This window comes from Buteo buteo, chromosome 9 (assembly GCF_964188355.1).
Source record: "Buteo buteo chromosome 9, bButBut1.hap1.1, whole genome shotgun sequence".
Classification (NCBI taxonomy): domain Eukaryota; kingdom Metazoa; phylum Chordata; class Aves; order Accipitriformes; family Accipitridae; genus Buteo; species Buteo buteo.
The window spans coordinates 20,661,905-20,673,519 of record NC_134179.1 but is presented as its reverse complement, the minus strand read 5'-3'; the positions used below and the strand labels follow the sequence as shown (position 1 = coordinate 20,673,519).

The following is an 11,615-nucleotide window of genomic DNA, read 5'->3' as shown; positions in this document are numbered from 1 at the left end:
CCCTGCCAGACTTAGGCAAAGGACAAGCATCTTGCTGGCTAGCCCAGGAGGACGGAAGATGATCTCCCCTTTGCCATCTCACCATCCATCAGTAACCTCTGAACCGGGCACAAATGGGTCCCCCAGATGCCTTGGCTCTGGGATGCAAAAGGTGGCGCTGGGAGAGGTGGGTGACCAGCAAGGAGAAACCTCAGCCTCTGTGGGCTTGATGGCCAGGGGTCCCTCTCCAGCTTCTGTCACTGTCCCAAGGCCTGGTGTGGTGTTTCCTCGGCCTGAGGACCATGTGAGCAGTGGCTCTGATGGGGTGGCACCAGCTTCTGGGCCTGGCACCTGGGCAGTGAGGAGAGAGGAGCATGTGATGCCTGTGCAGCATCAGGGCACAGCTGCTAGTGACAAACTGGCATCTGCCTCCATCTTTGGGGGATTTAAAATGCAGAAAACCACAGAAGCTCTCCAAGTGGGTGCAGGAGAGCAGAGAAATGTCTCCTCAAGCACCACTCCTGCACACCCTGGTCATCCCACAGCCCTGTGGGGAGAAACACTGTTGAAAGGCCAAAAGCATCAGGAACCTTCTGATGTATCCAGAAACACCCAGACGCCAGGAGGACAGCAACAGAAACATGCTGGTAGGTCTCCCAGTACTTTTTATCTTGGCACAAACCATCTTTAGAAGGCAGAAGTACTTGGTGGGGTCAAGGATGAGGCTGTGTCTTTCACCTGCAGTCCCCGCCTGGCAATCATAACCTGCTGTCTGGGGAGGGGAAGTGTGGTGGGTTGACCCGGGCTAGATGGTAGGTACCTGCCAAAGCTGCTCTATCACTCTCCCTCCTCAGCTGGACAGGGGAGGGAAAATATAATGAAAGGTTTGGGGGCTGAGATAAAGACAGGGAGAGATCACTCACCAATTACCATCACAGGCACAACAGACATGACTGGGGGAAATTAATTTATTACCATTCAAATCAGAGTAGGGTAATAAGAAATAAAACCAAATCTTAAAATACCTTTCCCCCACCCCTCCCTTCTTCCCAGGCTCAACTTTGCTCCCAAATTCTCTACCTTTTCTGCACCAGTGGTGCAGGGGGATGGGGAATGGGGGTTATGGGCCGTTCATCACATGTTGTCTCTGCTGCTCCTTCCTCTTTGGGGGGAATGGGAAACCGGATGGGATGACTCCTCGCTCTTCCCCTGCTCCAGCATGGGGTCCCTCCAACAGGGCACCATCCTTCACAAACTTCTCCAGCATGGACCCTTCCCATGGGCTGCAGATCTTCACGAACTGCTCCAGTGTGGGTCCTTTCCACGGGCTGCAGTCCTTCAGGCACAGATTGCTCCAGAATGGGCTCTTCTCTTCATGGGTCCACAGGACCTGCCAGGAGCCTGATCCAACACAGGCTTCCCATGGGGTCACAGCCTCCTTCAGGCATCCACCTGCTCCAGCATGGGGTCCTCCATATGCTGCAGGTGGATATCTGCTCCACCGTGGACCTCCCTGCACTGCAGGGAGACAGCCTGCCTCACCATGGTCTTCCCCACAGGTTGCAGGGGAATCTCTGCTTCAGCACCTGGAGCATCTCCTCCCCCTCCTTCTTCACTGACCTGTGTATCTGCAGGGCTGTTTCTTACATGTTCTCATTCCTCTCTCCATCTGCAGTTGCACAGGATTCCCCCCCCCCATCTGTGTTATCCCAGAGGCACTGCCACTGTCGCTGATGGCCTTGGCCAGCAGCAGATCTGTCTTGGAGCTGGTTGGCATTGGCTCTATTGGACACAGGCAAAGCCTCTAGCAGCTTCTCACAGAAGCCACCTGTGTAGACGCCCCACTACCAAAACCTTGCTATGCAAACCCAATACAGGAAGACTTCCAGCAAGTAGTATTTTTGGCCAAACCTCTGTTGGAAGCAAACCCACGTAATTAAAGCTGCTGAAGGCTGGATGAGCTGTGAAGGGCCAGATGCTTGTAGAGCAGCTGGGGCCCCAGTTCAGCTCTAAATGCAGAGCTGAGATGTGGCTCCAGGGGCTGAAACTAGAAATCTTGCAGCAGGAGAGGATCTGAAATGGGGCCTCTTCTGTGGCAATTTGCAGCACTTGTAGAAGCATGGTATCCATGTCCTGGTGCATACAATAACTGTTGATGACATGTTTCTTTTCTATTTTCCTGATGTGTCAGAGCTAGGACCTCCCTGGGCAATAGAGTACTTCCCCATCAGGAGATGCCACCTCATCTTTCAGGATCAGTCTGGGATGTTTTACCTGCCATTTCTTGCTGACATTAAAACCAACATCTGGTGCAACTGGACCATCTGGGCAGGCCCCCAGAAGCATATTGTCATCTACATCCAGGGGTTCCAGGGGAGTGATGGCTGCGGCAAGAACCAGGACAAAATCATCTTCCAGGGGGTATCATCAAGTCTGGAAACCAAAGTGGTGTACGCCTGTCACAACCAAGGCACTCTGATCTTTGCTGCACAAGCTACTGCAGTGCATGTGTTGTTTCTGTCAGGGAGTGGTTCCCTAAGCCATGAATACAGATATTTTAAAGGACAGTATTATGTATTCAGAGACTCTGAAATTGTGGGCTCTTCAAATGATACCATAGCTCACCGAGACCCTGTCCAGGGGACCTCTAAGAAAGAGAGCTGGAGGACAGCGGTAACAAAAGGTTTTCTGTCCATGCTGAGAGCCTCTCCGGGCCCATCAGCTGCACCTGCTGGTGGCAGGATCCAGCCTGAGCTTGTGAGCCCTGATGAAGAGGCCCAACACCCTCCCAATCTCATGGAAGATGCTCAGTCTGGTGCTAACCTGAGCAAGCTTGACCTGAGTGACTGTGGTCAGGTGCGGGATGAAACCAAGCTGGAAAGGAACCTTAAGGATGGTGGCAATGAGGGCAGAGAAACTAAAGATGATGTGGTGGTGGAGCCAGCTCCAGCTGGGCAAGATGCTGGGCATAAAGCCAAGCCATCTGCCTTGGAGATTGCAAAGGGGGATGTAGAGCTGGTGTCTGCTCTGGTCACTGTAGTCCCACGTCGCTCAGCAGGTGTCCCTTTGTCGGAGATGCCCAGCAACAATGTAGGTGTCTCTGCCAAACCATCTGGTCTGGATCAGGCCAGCGACAGCCTGTCAGAAGAAGTGGTTGCTGCTGCACGTTGCACGCAGACACCGATGCTGGAAGAGCCACTGCTAAACATGAATACAAAACCTTCTCTCTACCCCTCTCCTGGTGTGACTGCTGGAGATAGAGTATCTCTGGGAGAAAGGACTGAAGAGCTCTTTGGTAAGGTGTTTTCTGGGTTATTTGTGGCTGAACTGATGCCTGACACTGTGCAATATCCATCTCCAGTGATGCAGCACTCCTCTTAAGAGGTTTTATTTGTAGACATGGATATTACCTTAATTTGGTCCATGTGGTAGCACTTGTGACTCCTTCTGTATCCAAGGAAGGTGGTACTTGAGAACAGATAGGATTATCTGTTGTAACATGGGCATCTATGGGATGATGTTCTTAATGGGGACAGGCTGGTTTCTAATCCAAGTGCTTTGAATTATCCATGGAGGAGCCAGCCTCTCAGCCATGACTTTATACCAAAGCAGACTATGAATGTTCATCTTGGTTTTAAACAGTTCTGGCTGTAGCCTGGCACAGTGCTCCTAGTCACAATAACTGAGTTTGAGCTCCGGACGTGAGAGGGAAGAGGGGAAAAAAGAGAGGTTGTCTCCTAAGAGAGCTTAGGAGTTGATGGTAGACTTCTTTCACAGAAATATTTAGCCACTGATATGTATTAATTTCTGCCTGAAGGCAGAAGAGAAGATGTTTTCAATTGGTCTTTCTTCCTCTCCAAACTGTTCTTGCCCCTTCATTGTAGATGTGGGGAAAAATTTATTTAGCTCTTTTGCAGTTGCTAATTAATACACAAGCTGCTTTGCTCCATTGGGGTCCAAGGCAGCTCTGTGGGTTGTAGGAGCTCTGGTGGCTTCACATAGATAACATTTCATCCACTTCCAGAAATGGAAATGAGGTTTATTGGGGTGATTTCCTTCTAAAAAGCACTTCCCACTGTAGAGAAGATTGTATTTAGAGCTTGATACTTGATTTCAGTATAAGGAATATGGGAAGGAGCTGGCACATGGTACTCTTCTTGCAAAGTGACACATACCTAATGTACTTTTCCCACCTCTTTCTGGTACACTGAGGTTAGCAGCCTGATTCTTTCCCTTGCTTTGACAGATCTGGTTTCTGCCCTGGCACCTCTGGAGAACCACACAGCACTGCAATCCCAGCACCATCCTGGAGGTGAGTGATGCAAAGAGTTAAGCTTGTCTTAAAACACTGCCCTAAGTGCAGTGTGCGTGGACATCACCTGCTTATCAAGTTTAGAAAGCAGTGGAAGGTGCTTCTGCATAGTAATCACTTGGAAGATTGTAATTTTTAAGATATCACTGCAGTCCCATAGTTGTGCATTGGCGACTTTGTACTTACCCTGGAGAAACCTGAGTTCACATGCAAAACCTGACATAAATGCTGGCTTGTTTGAGTTCAAGCATTACTTGTTGACTGTGAATGAGCCTCAATTTCTCCAATAAAAGAAACCTGTAGGAGTCCTTCTCCTCAGACCAGGGAGAGAAGAAACCCCCCCTTATGGGAGCATTAGCAACTAAGCAGCATAATACTGGGCTTATATGGCAAAGCAAGTCACAGAAATAGCTTGCAAAAAGGAGTCAATACAGAAGAAGCCTGAGCTTTGAATAGGAGAAATATTGCTGAATAAATAAGTTTTAAACAGCAGACTCTGGCAAATCTGTGCCAGCCTGGATTCAGCCAGACCACAGCAGTTTATCTAAGCTGATCCCAAACAGAGATGGGTGAGAGAAGTGGGCTTTTAGACTCCATCACAAATTATGATGATACCTTTGGGAAAGATAATAGCTAAAGAAACATGACTGTGATCAGATACATATTAATGCTTTATATACTTTTGCTGAAAGATCAAGTCTGGTATTCAGCACCAAGCATTAGCTAAGGTTTGTTTTCACCTGTTACTCTACAACTTGTTCTACCTAATGCACAACCTCTGGAAATATGCATGTGACACTGATTTATGCAAGCATGTCCTCGTGGAGCTGTTCTGCTAGTGTTGGTGTTTAAGGACTAACTCATTTAAGGACCCTGTTTGTGTCATGTAGACTTAAACATGCTAGGATCTTGTGTCTTCTGGTAGATGTGCTGTTTGAAGTAACTATTGAAATCAAACTCAAGGACTGGATTTCTCATGGTGGAAGTGAGCTCCAAAAGGGTCTTCTTGAATCTATGAAAAATCATGTAAGTCTGGGCATGGGGAGAAAAACAAATGGGATGTCCCAAATCTTCAACTACTAGAGACCATGTTGTGCCCTTCATTCCCGGGATTTTCTGTTAAAGCCACACGATGAGCCAGCATCCGAGTTGCTTGTGTTGGTCGTAATCTGTCATCTGAGGCCAATGCCGATGCCCTTGCAGGGTGCCTGGTGACAGTGGCTGGTGTTTAGCTGCTGCAGCCCTTCATAGTGCTGTGCCATCACAAGGCAGCAGAAAAGCATTGCAGAGACAGGGATACAACCAACAAAGGGCTGTAACTTGCCTCTAGAAATGGGGCAGGCTGTAAGCCACAGCCTAAAATATGGCAAGCGTATGAGCATCTACTTTCAGGGCTGTATCTAAACTTTCCTTTCTGGGGCACAAACTGGAGCAGGTACAGGGTTCAGTCTGCTGCCTAGCCTAGAACGCCACCATCCATCCACTGCTGCTCTGCAATGGTTTAGTACCTAAACTCTTACCTGGGGCTACTATTGCCCTTCCTCTTCCCAAATTAGCTTGTGTGTTGGCAGAGGTTGAGATGAAGCTAAGCAGATGGAAGCGATTGATATTCTCCTAGAGAAAAGGTCCAGAGTGCTGGGCTATGGGACATCTAATGTGTCGTGAGTGGTTTGTGAAGGGGAAGTCCAAGGGGGAAGGGGAGAATGAGAAAAACTGTTTGCTGCCATACTCCTGCCCATCAAACCTCAAATCAGTGCTGGTCACTCTGTTGCTTTGCAGATCCAGGAGAACCTGAAGCTTTCTGCCAACAGAGTCAATGAAATAAAGTTAAAAGAAATCAAAAGGTAGGGTTACTGCTGTGCTGCTGGCTTGGCAGGTGACTCTGCTATAGCCTGTAGTACTTCTTGGATAGCAGTGGCTTGGGTTCTCATTCTCCTTCCCCAGGCTGAGACCCAGCCTTGCTCTTCTCCTGTGGTCTGTAACTTGACTTGAAAGTAGGAAAAAAGTCTGTTTTCTAGAGGAAAGATGGTAAAAATGGATGTTTAGTGCTGCCTAGGGCCTTAACAGGTCTAGACAGATTTAAACTCTGGAGAAAATGGGGATCCTCACACCTGCCATGGTGTCTGCTGGAGAAAGCTGGGAGCTGTCAGCAAGGTCCCTGCCACACTTGGTTGAGGCTGACTTGGGGCTGTGAATTGCCACTACAATTTGCCTTATGTGAATATCTAGTCATTTCAACCTAGCTCCAAGTGAGGAGCCATTACTGGACTTTCCTTTTTCCCTTGGTCCAAGTGCAAAGCTTCCTCTTGTCACAAATAATCTTTGCAAGAGTCTGCAGCACCACAATCTAATACAAGTGAGTGGGAGGTCTAAATGGGCTTTTAGAGCTGGGCCTGGTGGTGATGCTTTCCTCCTGCCTCACCCTGGGCTCTCCCCTGCCCACAGGATGAGTGGTGCCAACCTGCTACTCACCTTCTGGCTGTACCTGAAGCCAGAGGAGAGAAATGTGTCTCTGCTCCTGCGCTCCCAGCTGGAGGAGCTGCTTGGCACCTCGGTAGGAACGGAGAAGCTGCAGCTTATTTCACTCTTTGTTAAAGGTGGGTGCTTCACTTTTCTCTGGGGTAAACCCTTTTGTGCCAAGCCTGACTTACTTATGGCTCCTATTTCCCCCCGTTACAGATGTGAATGAGTGCAGCGCTGGGGTCAGCCTCTGCGGGGAGGAGGCGGAGTGCTTCAATGGTGTGGGCACGTACCTCTGCCGCTGCAAAAAGAACTATGAAGATCATTCTCCCACCAAGTCTGGCACCCTCTGCATCCGTGCTCCTCAATCAGGTAGAAGACAAAGTAGTGGCTCTGCTTTCTCCTGTGGCTGGGTGTTTTTCTCGTGTGCATGGGCAAGTAATTTATGCAGCATCACTCTTGCCACGTGCAACCTGGAGTGAGCGCATCAGCGTAAGGGGCTCTCCACTTGACTGGGATCCTACCAGTTGTGCATTGCATGTGATGCTTAAAAATGGCACCGCTACTAGAGTAGTGGCTTTAGATGTCCTAGTCTGGAGTGGGAACGATATATAATATCTTTGCAAGGCAATTCCCAGCTGGTTGTCCCCTTAGACTTCCTCCTTTGACATTAGGAGCTCTTCTTTGGGAGTTATGTTCAGATATGAGCAGACTTGGAAGCAAATATATTTCTTCTGGAAACTAAGGGGAGGGAGGAAGAGTGAGGTTTAGGCAGTATCCTAAGTTAGGATGAGAGTCTTGTACTTAAAGGTGAAACAGCCTTTCCTGGACTCCAAAGGCATCTGCTTTCAGAGGTTAGCCTAGATAGGCATCCAAGGGATGACCTACATCACTTAACTGTGTCAGGTTAAAGTATCGCTGCTCGTTGGGTGTAATTCAGTGTGACATCTGTGCTCCCAAAGGCTCTCCTGAGTGGTGCCTGAAAGTTTTAGGGAGTGTTGCTACTTCTGGGCACCTCAGTACAAGAGAGACATGAACACACTGGAACGAGCCCAATGAAGGGCCAAAAGGATGAAGGTACTGGAGCATCTCTCCTATGAGGAAAGGCTGAGAGAGCTGGGACTGGTTAGCCTGGAGAAGAGAAATCTTATCAATTTATATAAATACCTGAAGGGAGAGTGGAAAGAATTCAGAACTACACTCTTCTCAGTGGTGCCTAGTGACAGGACCAGAGGCAGTGGGCACAAAGTGAAACATGGGAGGTTTGCTCTGAATATCAGGAAACACTTTTTTATTGTGAAGGTGACTGAACACTGGACAGATTGCCCAGTGAAGTTGTGGAGTCTCCATCCTTGGAGATATTAAAAAAAAAACTCCCTGGACATGGTCCTGGGCAACCAGCTCTGGGTGGCTCTGGGTGAGCAGGTGGGTTGGACCAGATGAACTCCAGAGGTCCCTTCCCACCTCAACCCCTCTGTGATTTTTTTCCCTCCCTGCTTGAGGGAGGCTGTGGATGGAAACTCTTGGTAAAGCTCATGCTCCCTGGGAGCAGTGAGTTGATGTGACAGCCAGCACTTGAACCTGGAGCTTAGCCTAGAGTATTTAACAGGTGTTTAAATACTGGTAACAGTCCATGGTGTTTGCTGCTGTGCTCTGCTCACTGGCTGTGTTGGCACTTGCAAGTGTAACCTCTCCATGAGACTTAGCCTCCCTTTCCCCAGTCTGCTATTTTCTCTGCATCAGAGTTACAGCTTGGCACATGTGGCCTTTATTTCCCCAGACCTTCTGCACCCCCTGATCTTGGCTGCTCAGGCTTGTTGCTATAAGCAGTGTGTGGCCCAGGATGATTTATGAGTTACCTCTGCTGAAATTGATGTGATCTGCAAACTTGGTTGCTCCTCGGAGTGCCCTGTGGTGTCCTGTCACACTGTGTAGATCTTGGCAAGAAAGACATTGATGTTCCTGGTGTTTACCTCGGTGCTCCCCTGACATGTTTGACACAAGACTAAGCAGATGGCATGTGGTGCTTGACTATAATCAGAGCTGGCTAATCCAATCTTGCAGAGTAATGTGGCCTCCCAGCCTGAAAAAGACACCAATATTCTGCAATATGCACTCAAAACACTGCTGCTACTTTACAAAAACTACTCTTTATCCCTGCAGCATTGGAAGTGGCTTAAACCTGAATGTGAGCTTGCAGTCAAATTGCATTTCTCATCCATCCTCTCACCTCCAAATTCATTAACCAGTTATGCAGTCTAAGCCTACCCAGACTGGCTGGATATGGTGTTATATTCATATATAAAGAATTTTATAAATGCATACTTATCTCTTGGGTCAAGGAGAGGATCCCTTCAGGTCTGGATGGGAATGGTAGCAGGTCTTCTAGCCTCCATGTAGCTGCATATGGGTTTGGCAATGGCTTTGCTCTGTTGGGGCTTTCCTGGGGTAGCATCAGGCCTGTGCTCTTTTCTGCAGGCTGGCTCTTCGTCTAAATATTTCTTTGGGATGGAGGTTTGGGAGAGATGCTCTGCCCTGGAGGTGGCTGTGAGGGTTTCTGGAGGGCAGCAGGGGAGATGTTGACCCTGCTGGAGGAGCACCTACAGCTCCAGGTCTCACCCCTGAGCTCTGCAGTCATGATGTGGGGGACTTTGTGAGCACAGTGGGGGTCACTGGGGCAAGCAGGATGAGGCCATGGCCCTTCTCTTGCAGGGATCAGCTTCTTCCTCCGCCATGCTGACATCCTGGTGGGGGCAGCCATCATGGCTGTTCTGGCAATGCTGGTGGCTGCTGGTGCCTGGTGCAGGGTGGCCAGATGGGGATGGCACCCCAGGAGGAACCTGAGCCCCGAGGAGCTACCGGTGAGAGCTGTGGAGGAGCCGGCGATGGAGTTGCATGACCTGGGGGAGTGCCTGCACCTTGACCCCTTCCAGCTGAAGTTGCGGGCCAGGGCCCCTGAGTGGCTGTGGAGCATCCGGGCCCACTCTGGCCAGGTGTACCAGGTCTTCCCGGAGCAGTCCACCCTGCTCTGAGGGGGTGCTGGGGCTTCCCCAAACCCCCCATGGCCCTGGTGATCTGCGCAGTCACTCCTACCTTACCTGGCTGACACAAGCCACTGGCTGTGCAAACCCTTCTGGTGTGTTTTATGGACCATGAATATCCCACTACAGTCTTCTTTGTCTTGTAATTTAATTTTTTTAATACTTGCTCGGCTTGGGAAACAAAGTGCTTGCTCCACACTGCTGTACATCTTCTCCTGACTTATCTTGCTTGAGAGCTGTGCAGAACTGTCAGCAAATAGAAATTAAACACTTTTTTTTAAGAAAAAAAAAAGAAAAAGAAGGTGTTTTGGTGCTTAATTTAAGAAATTAAAAAATTGTTCTGCATCTGTGGTCAGTGCTGCCTGCTTTCCACTGCCACTAAGGTAGAGCTCTATGGGAAGCCCTGGCATGACCTGAGGATCTGGGGGTGTCTTCTTCCAGCCTGGCTGAGAAACATCCCCAGAGCTTGACTTAAAGTTTTGGGGAGACTCCTGGCCAGGTTATGACACATAGATCCCCTGTCACTGAACAATGGGGACAGCATTTTTAGGGCTTGCATGAATGCTGGTTGCTGAGATGCTGGCTGCAAAAAGCACCACCACCAAATAAATCCTCCTCGCTAGCAGTAAAGCACAGTTGTCTCCCCAGCTCGTCCTGCAGCTGAAGTCTTGGAACGTCTCTGTTCAGTTTAGGGCTTTTAAAATTTGAATTACCTTCCCCCCGTCCCCGCCTCTGGGAAGACGTGTGAATGGTGTGGCGGCAAATGTCCCACTGGAGGGCACTGTCTGCCACCAAAAACCCAGCAAGGGCGGCTGCTGCAGAGCTGTGGCCCCGCACTGGCCTGGGCAGCGACTGCCAGATGTGGGGCACAGCTGAAGCTGGGGGCCCCTGAGTGAACCGGGACCAGTTAATGCAGTTCATGGATAGTCTCTTCGTACTTGTTGACCAGCTTTGGCCAAGATGTGTCGTGGAGGTGCGGGCTGAACGAAGCAGCTTGCGCAATATGCGTGCCCAGCTCAGCGTTTGCTCTCCAGGGTGAGCTTAAAAGGGGCTGGGAAAGGCCCTGCTGTGTTTCTCTGCAGGGAAAGGGCAAGGATGCCCATAAAGGAGGAAAAAGGGACCTTGGCGATTTCCCTAGAGTAACTCTTTTCCATACTGCCCCTAGAAAGCAATTCCTATACCTCGGCTGTTGAATCATGGGAGGAGCAACAGTTGCAGCGTGGAGGGGGACGTGCCAAGGGAGGTGGGGGGCTGTGGTACAAACTGGGACATTATAAATGCCATCATTGTGCAAAACCACGTGAGAGCATGTTACTTGCACTGAGATGACAAATAAATGAGCACCCCTGGCACTTGGCTGACAGCTGCGGTGCCCCTCTGGTGAGGGGGGACTGTGCTGCTCTCCAGTAACAGGCTCATCCAAATTAGTTGATGTTGATGGGGCCCTCCTGCCTGCAGAGATATGCAAAGCAGAATGAACACATCCCTGCACATGCTCCCCCGACAGCAACTCATTGTGGTGCTGTTTTGTGCCACCCAGGTTTGGGTACTGGTAAGGTTAGACAAAAATAGGTCTCCCAAAGACATCCTGATCATTGCGTCCTTTGACATACATGAAGCAATCAGCTCTTACCCAGCATTTTCTATGCATGGTTTTCAAAGTATTTGCAAATAGCAGAGAAATAAATGCAAGTGTCTCCCTAAGAGGCAGATAAGTGTGTGTAATTTTCCATCGTAAAGAGAAGGAAACCATTAATGGGTTTGCTCAGAGTGTGCTTTTTTCCCTGCCGAAGTTAAAGAAAAGCAGCAGGGGCTAAAATAGT

The 11,615-nt window shown here is 49.4% G+C and overlaps 1 protein-coding gene across 1 annotated transcript; it reads left to right on the top strand.

The window, feature by feature from the left end:
- The first annotated feature begins 2,641 nt into the window (after positions 1 to 2,641).
- LOC142034952 (uncharacterized) lies at positions 2,642 to 9,998 on the top strand. The gene is made up of 7 exons (XM_075036786.1): positions 2,642 to 3,274; positions 4,226 to 4,291; positions 5,217 to 5,317; positions 6,071 to 6,135; positions 6,737 to 6,888; positions 6,971 to 7,123; positions 9,464 to 9,998. Exons 1-7 carry the CDS (start codon positions 2,674 to 2,676, stop codon positions 9,781 to 9,783), a joined length of 1,458 nt encoding a protein of 485 aa, XP_074892887.1. The 5' UTR covers positions 2,642 to 2,673; the 3' UTR covers positions 9,784 to 9,998.
- Positions 9,999 to 11,615: the final 1,617 nt, after the last annotated feature.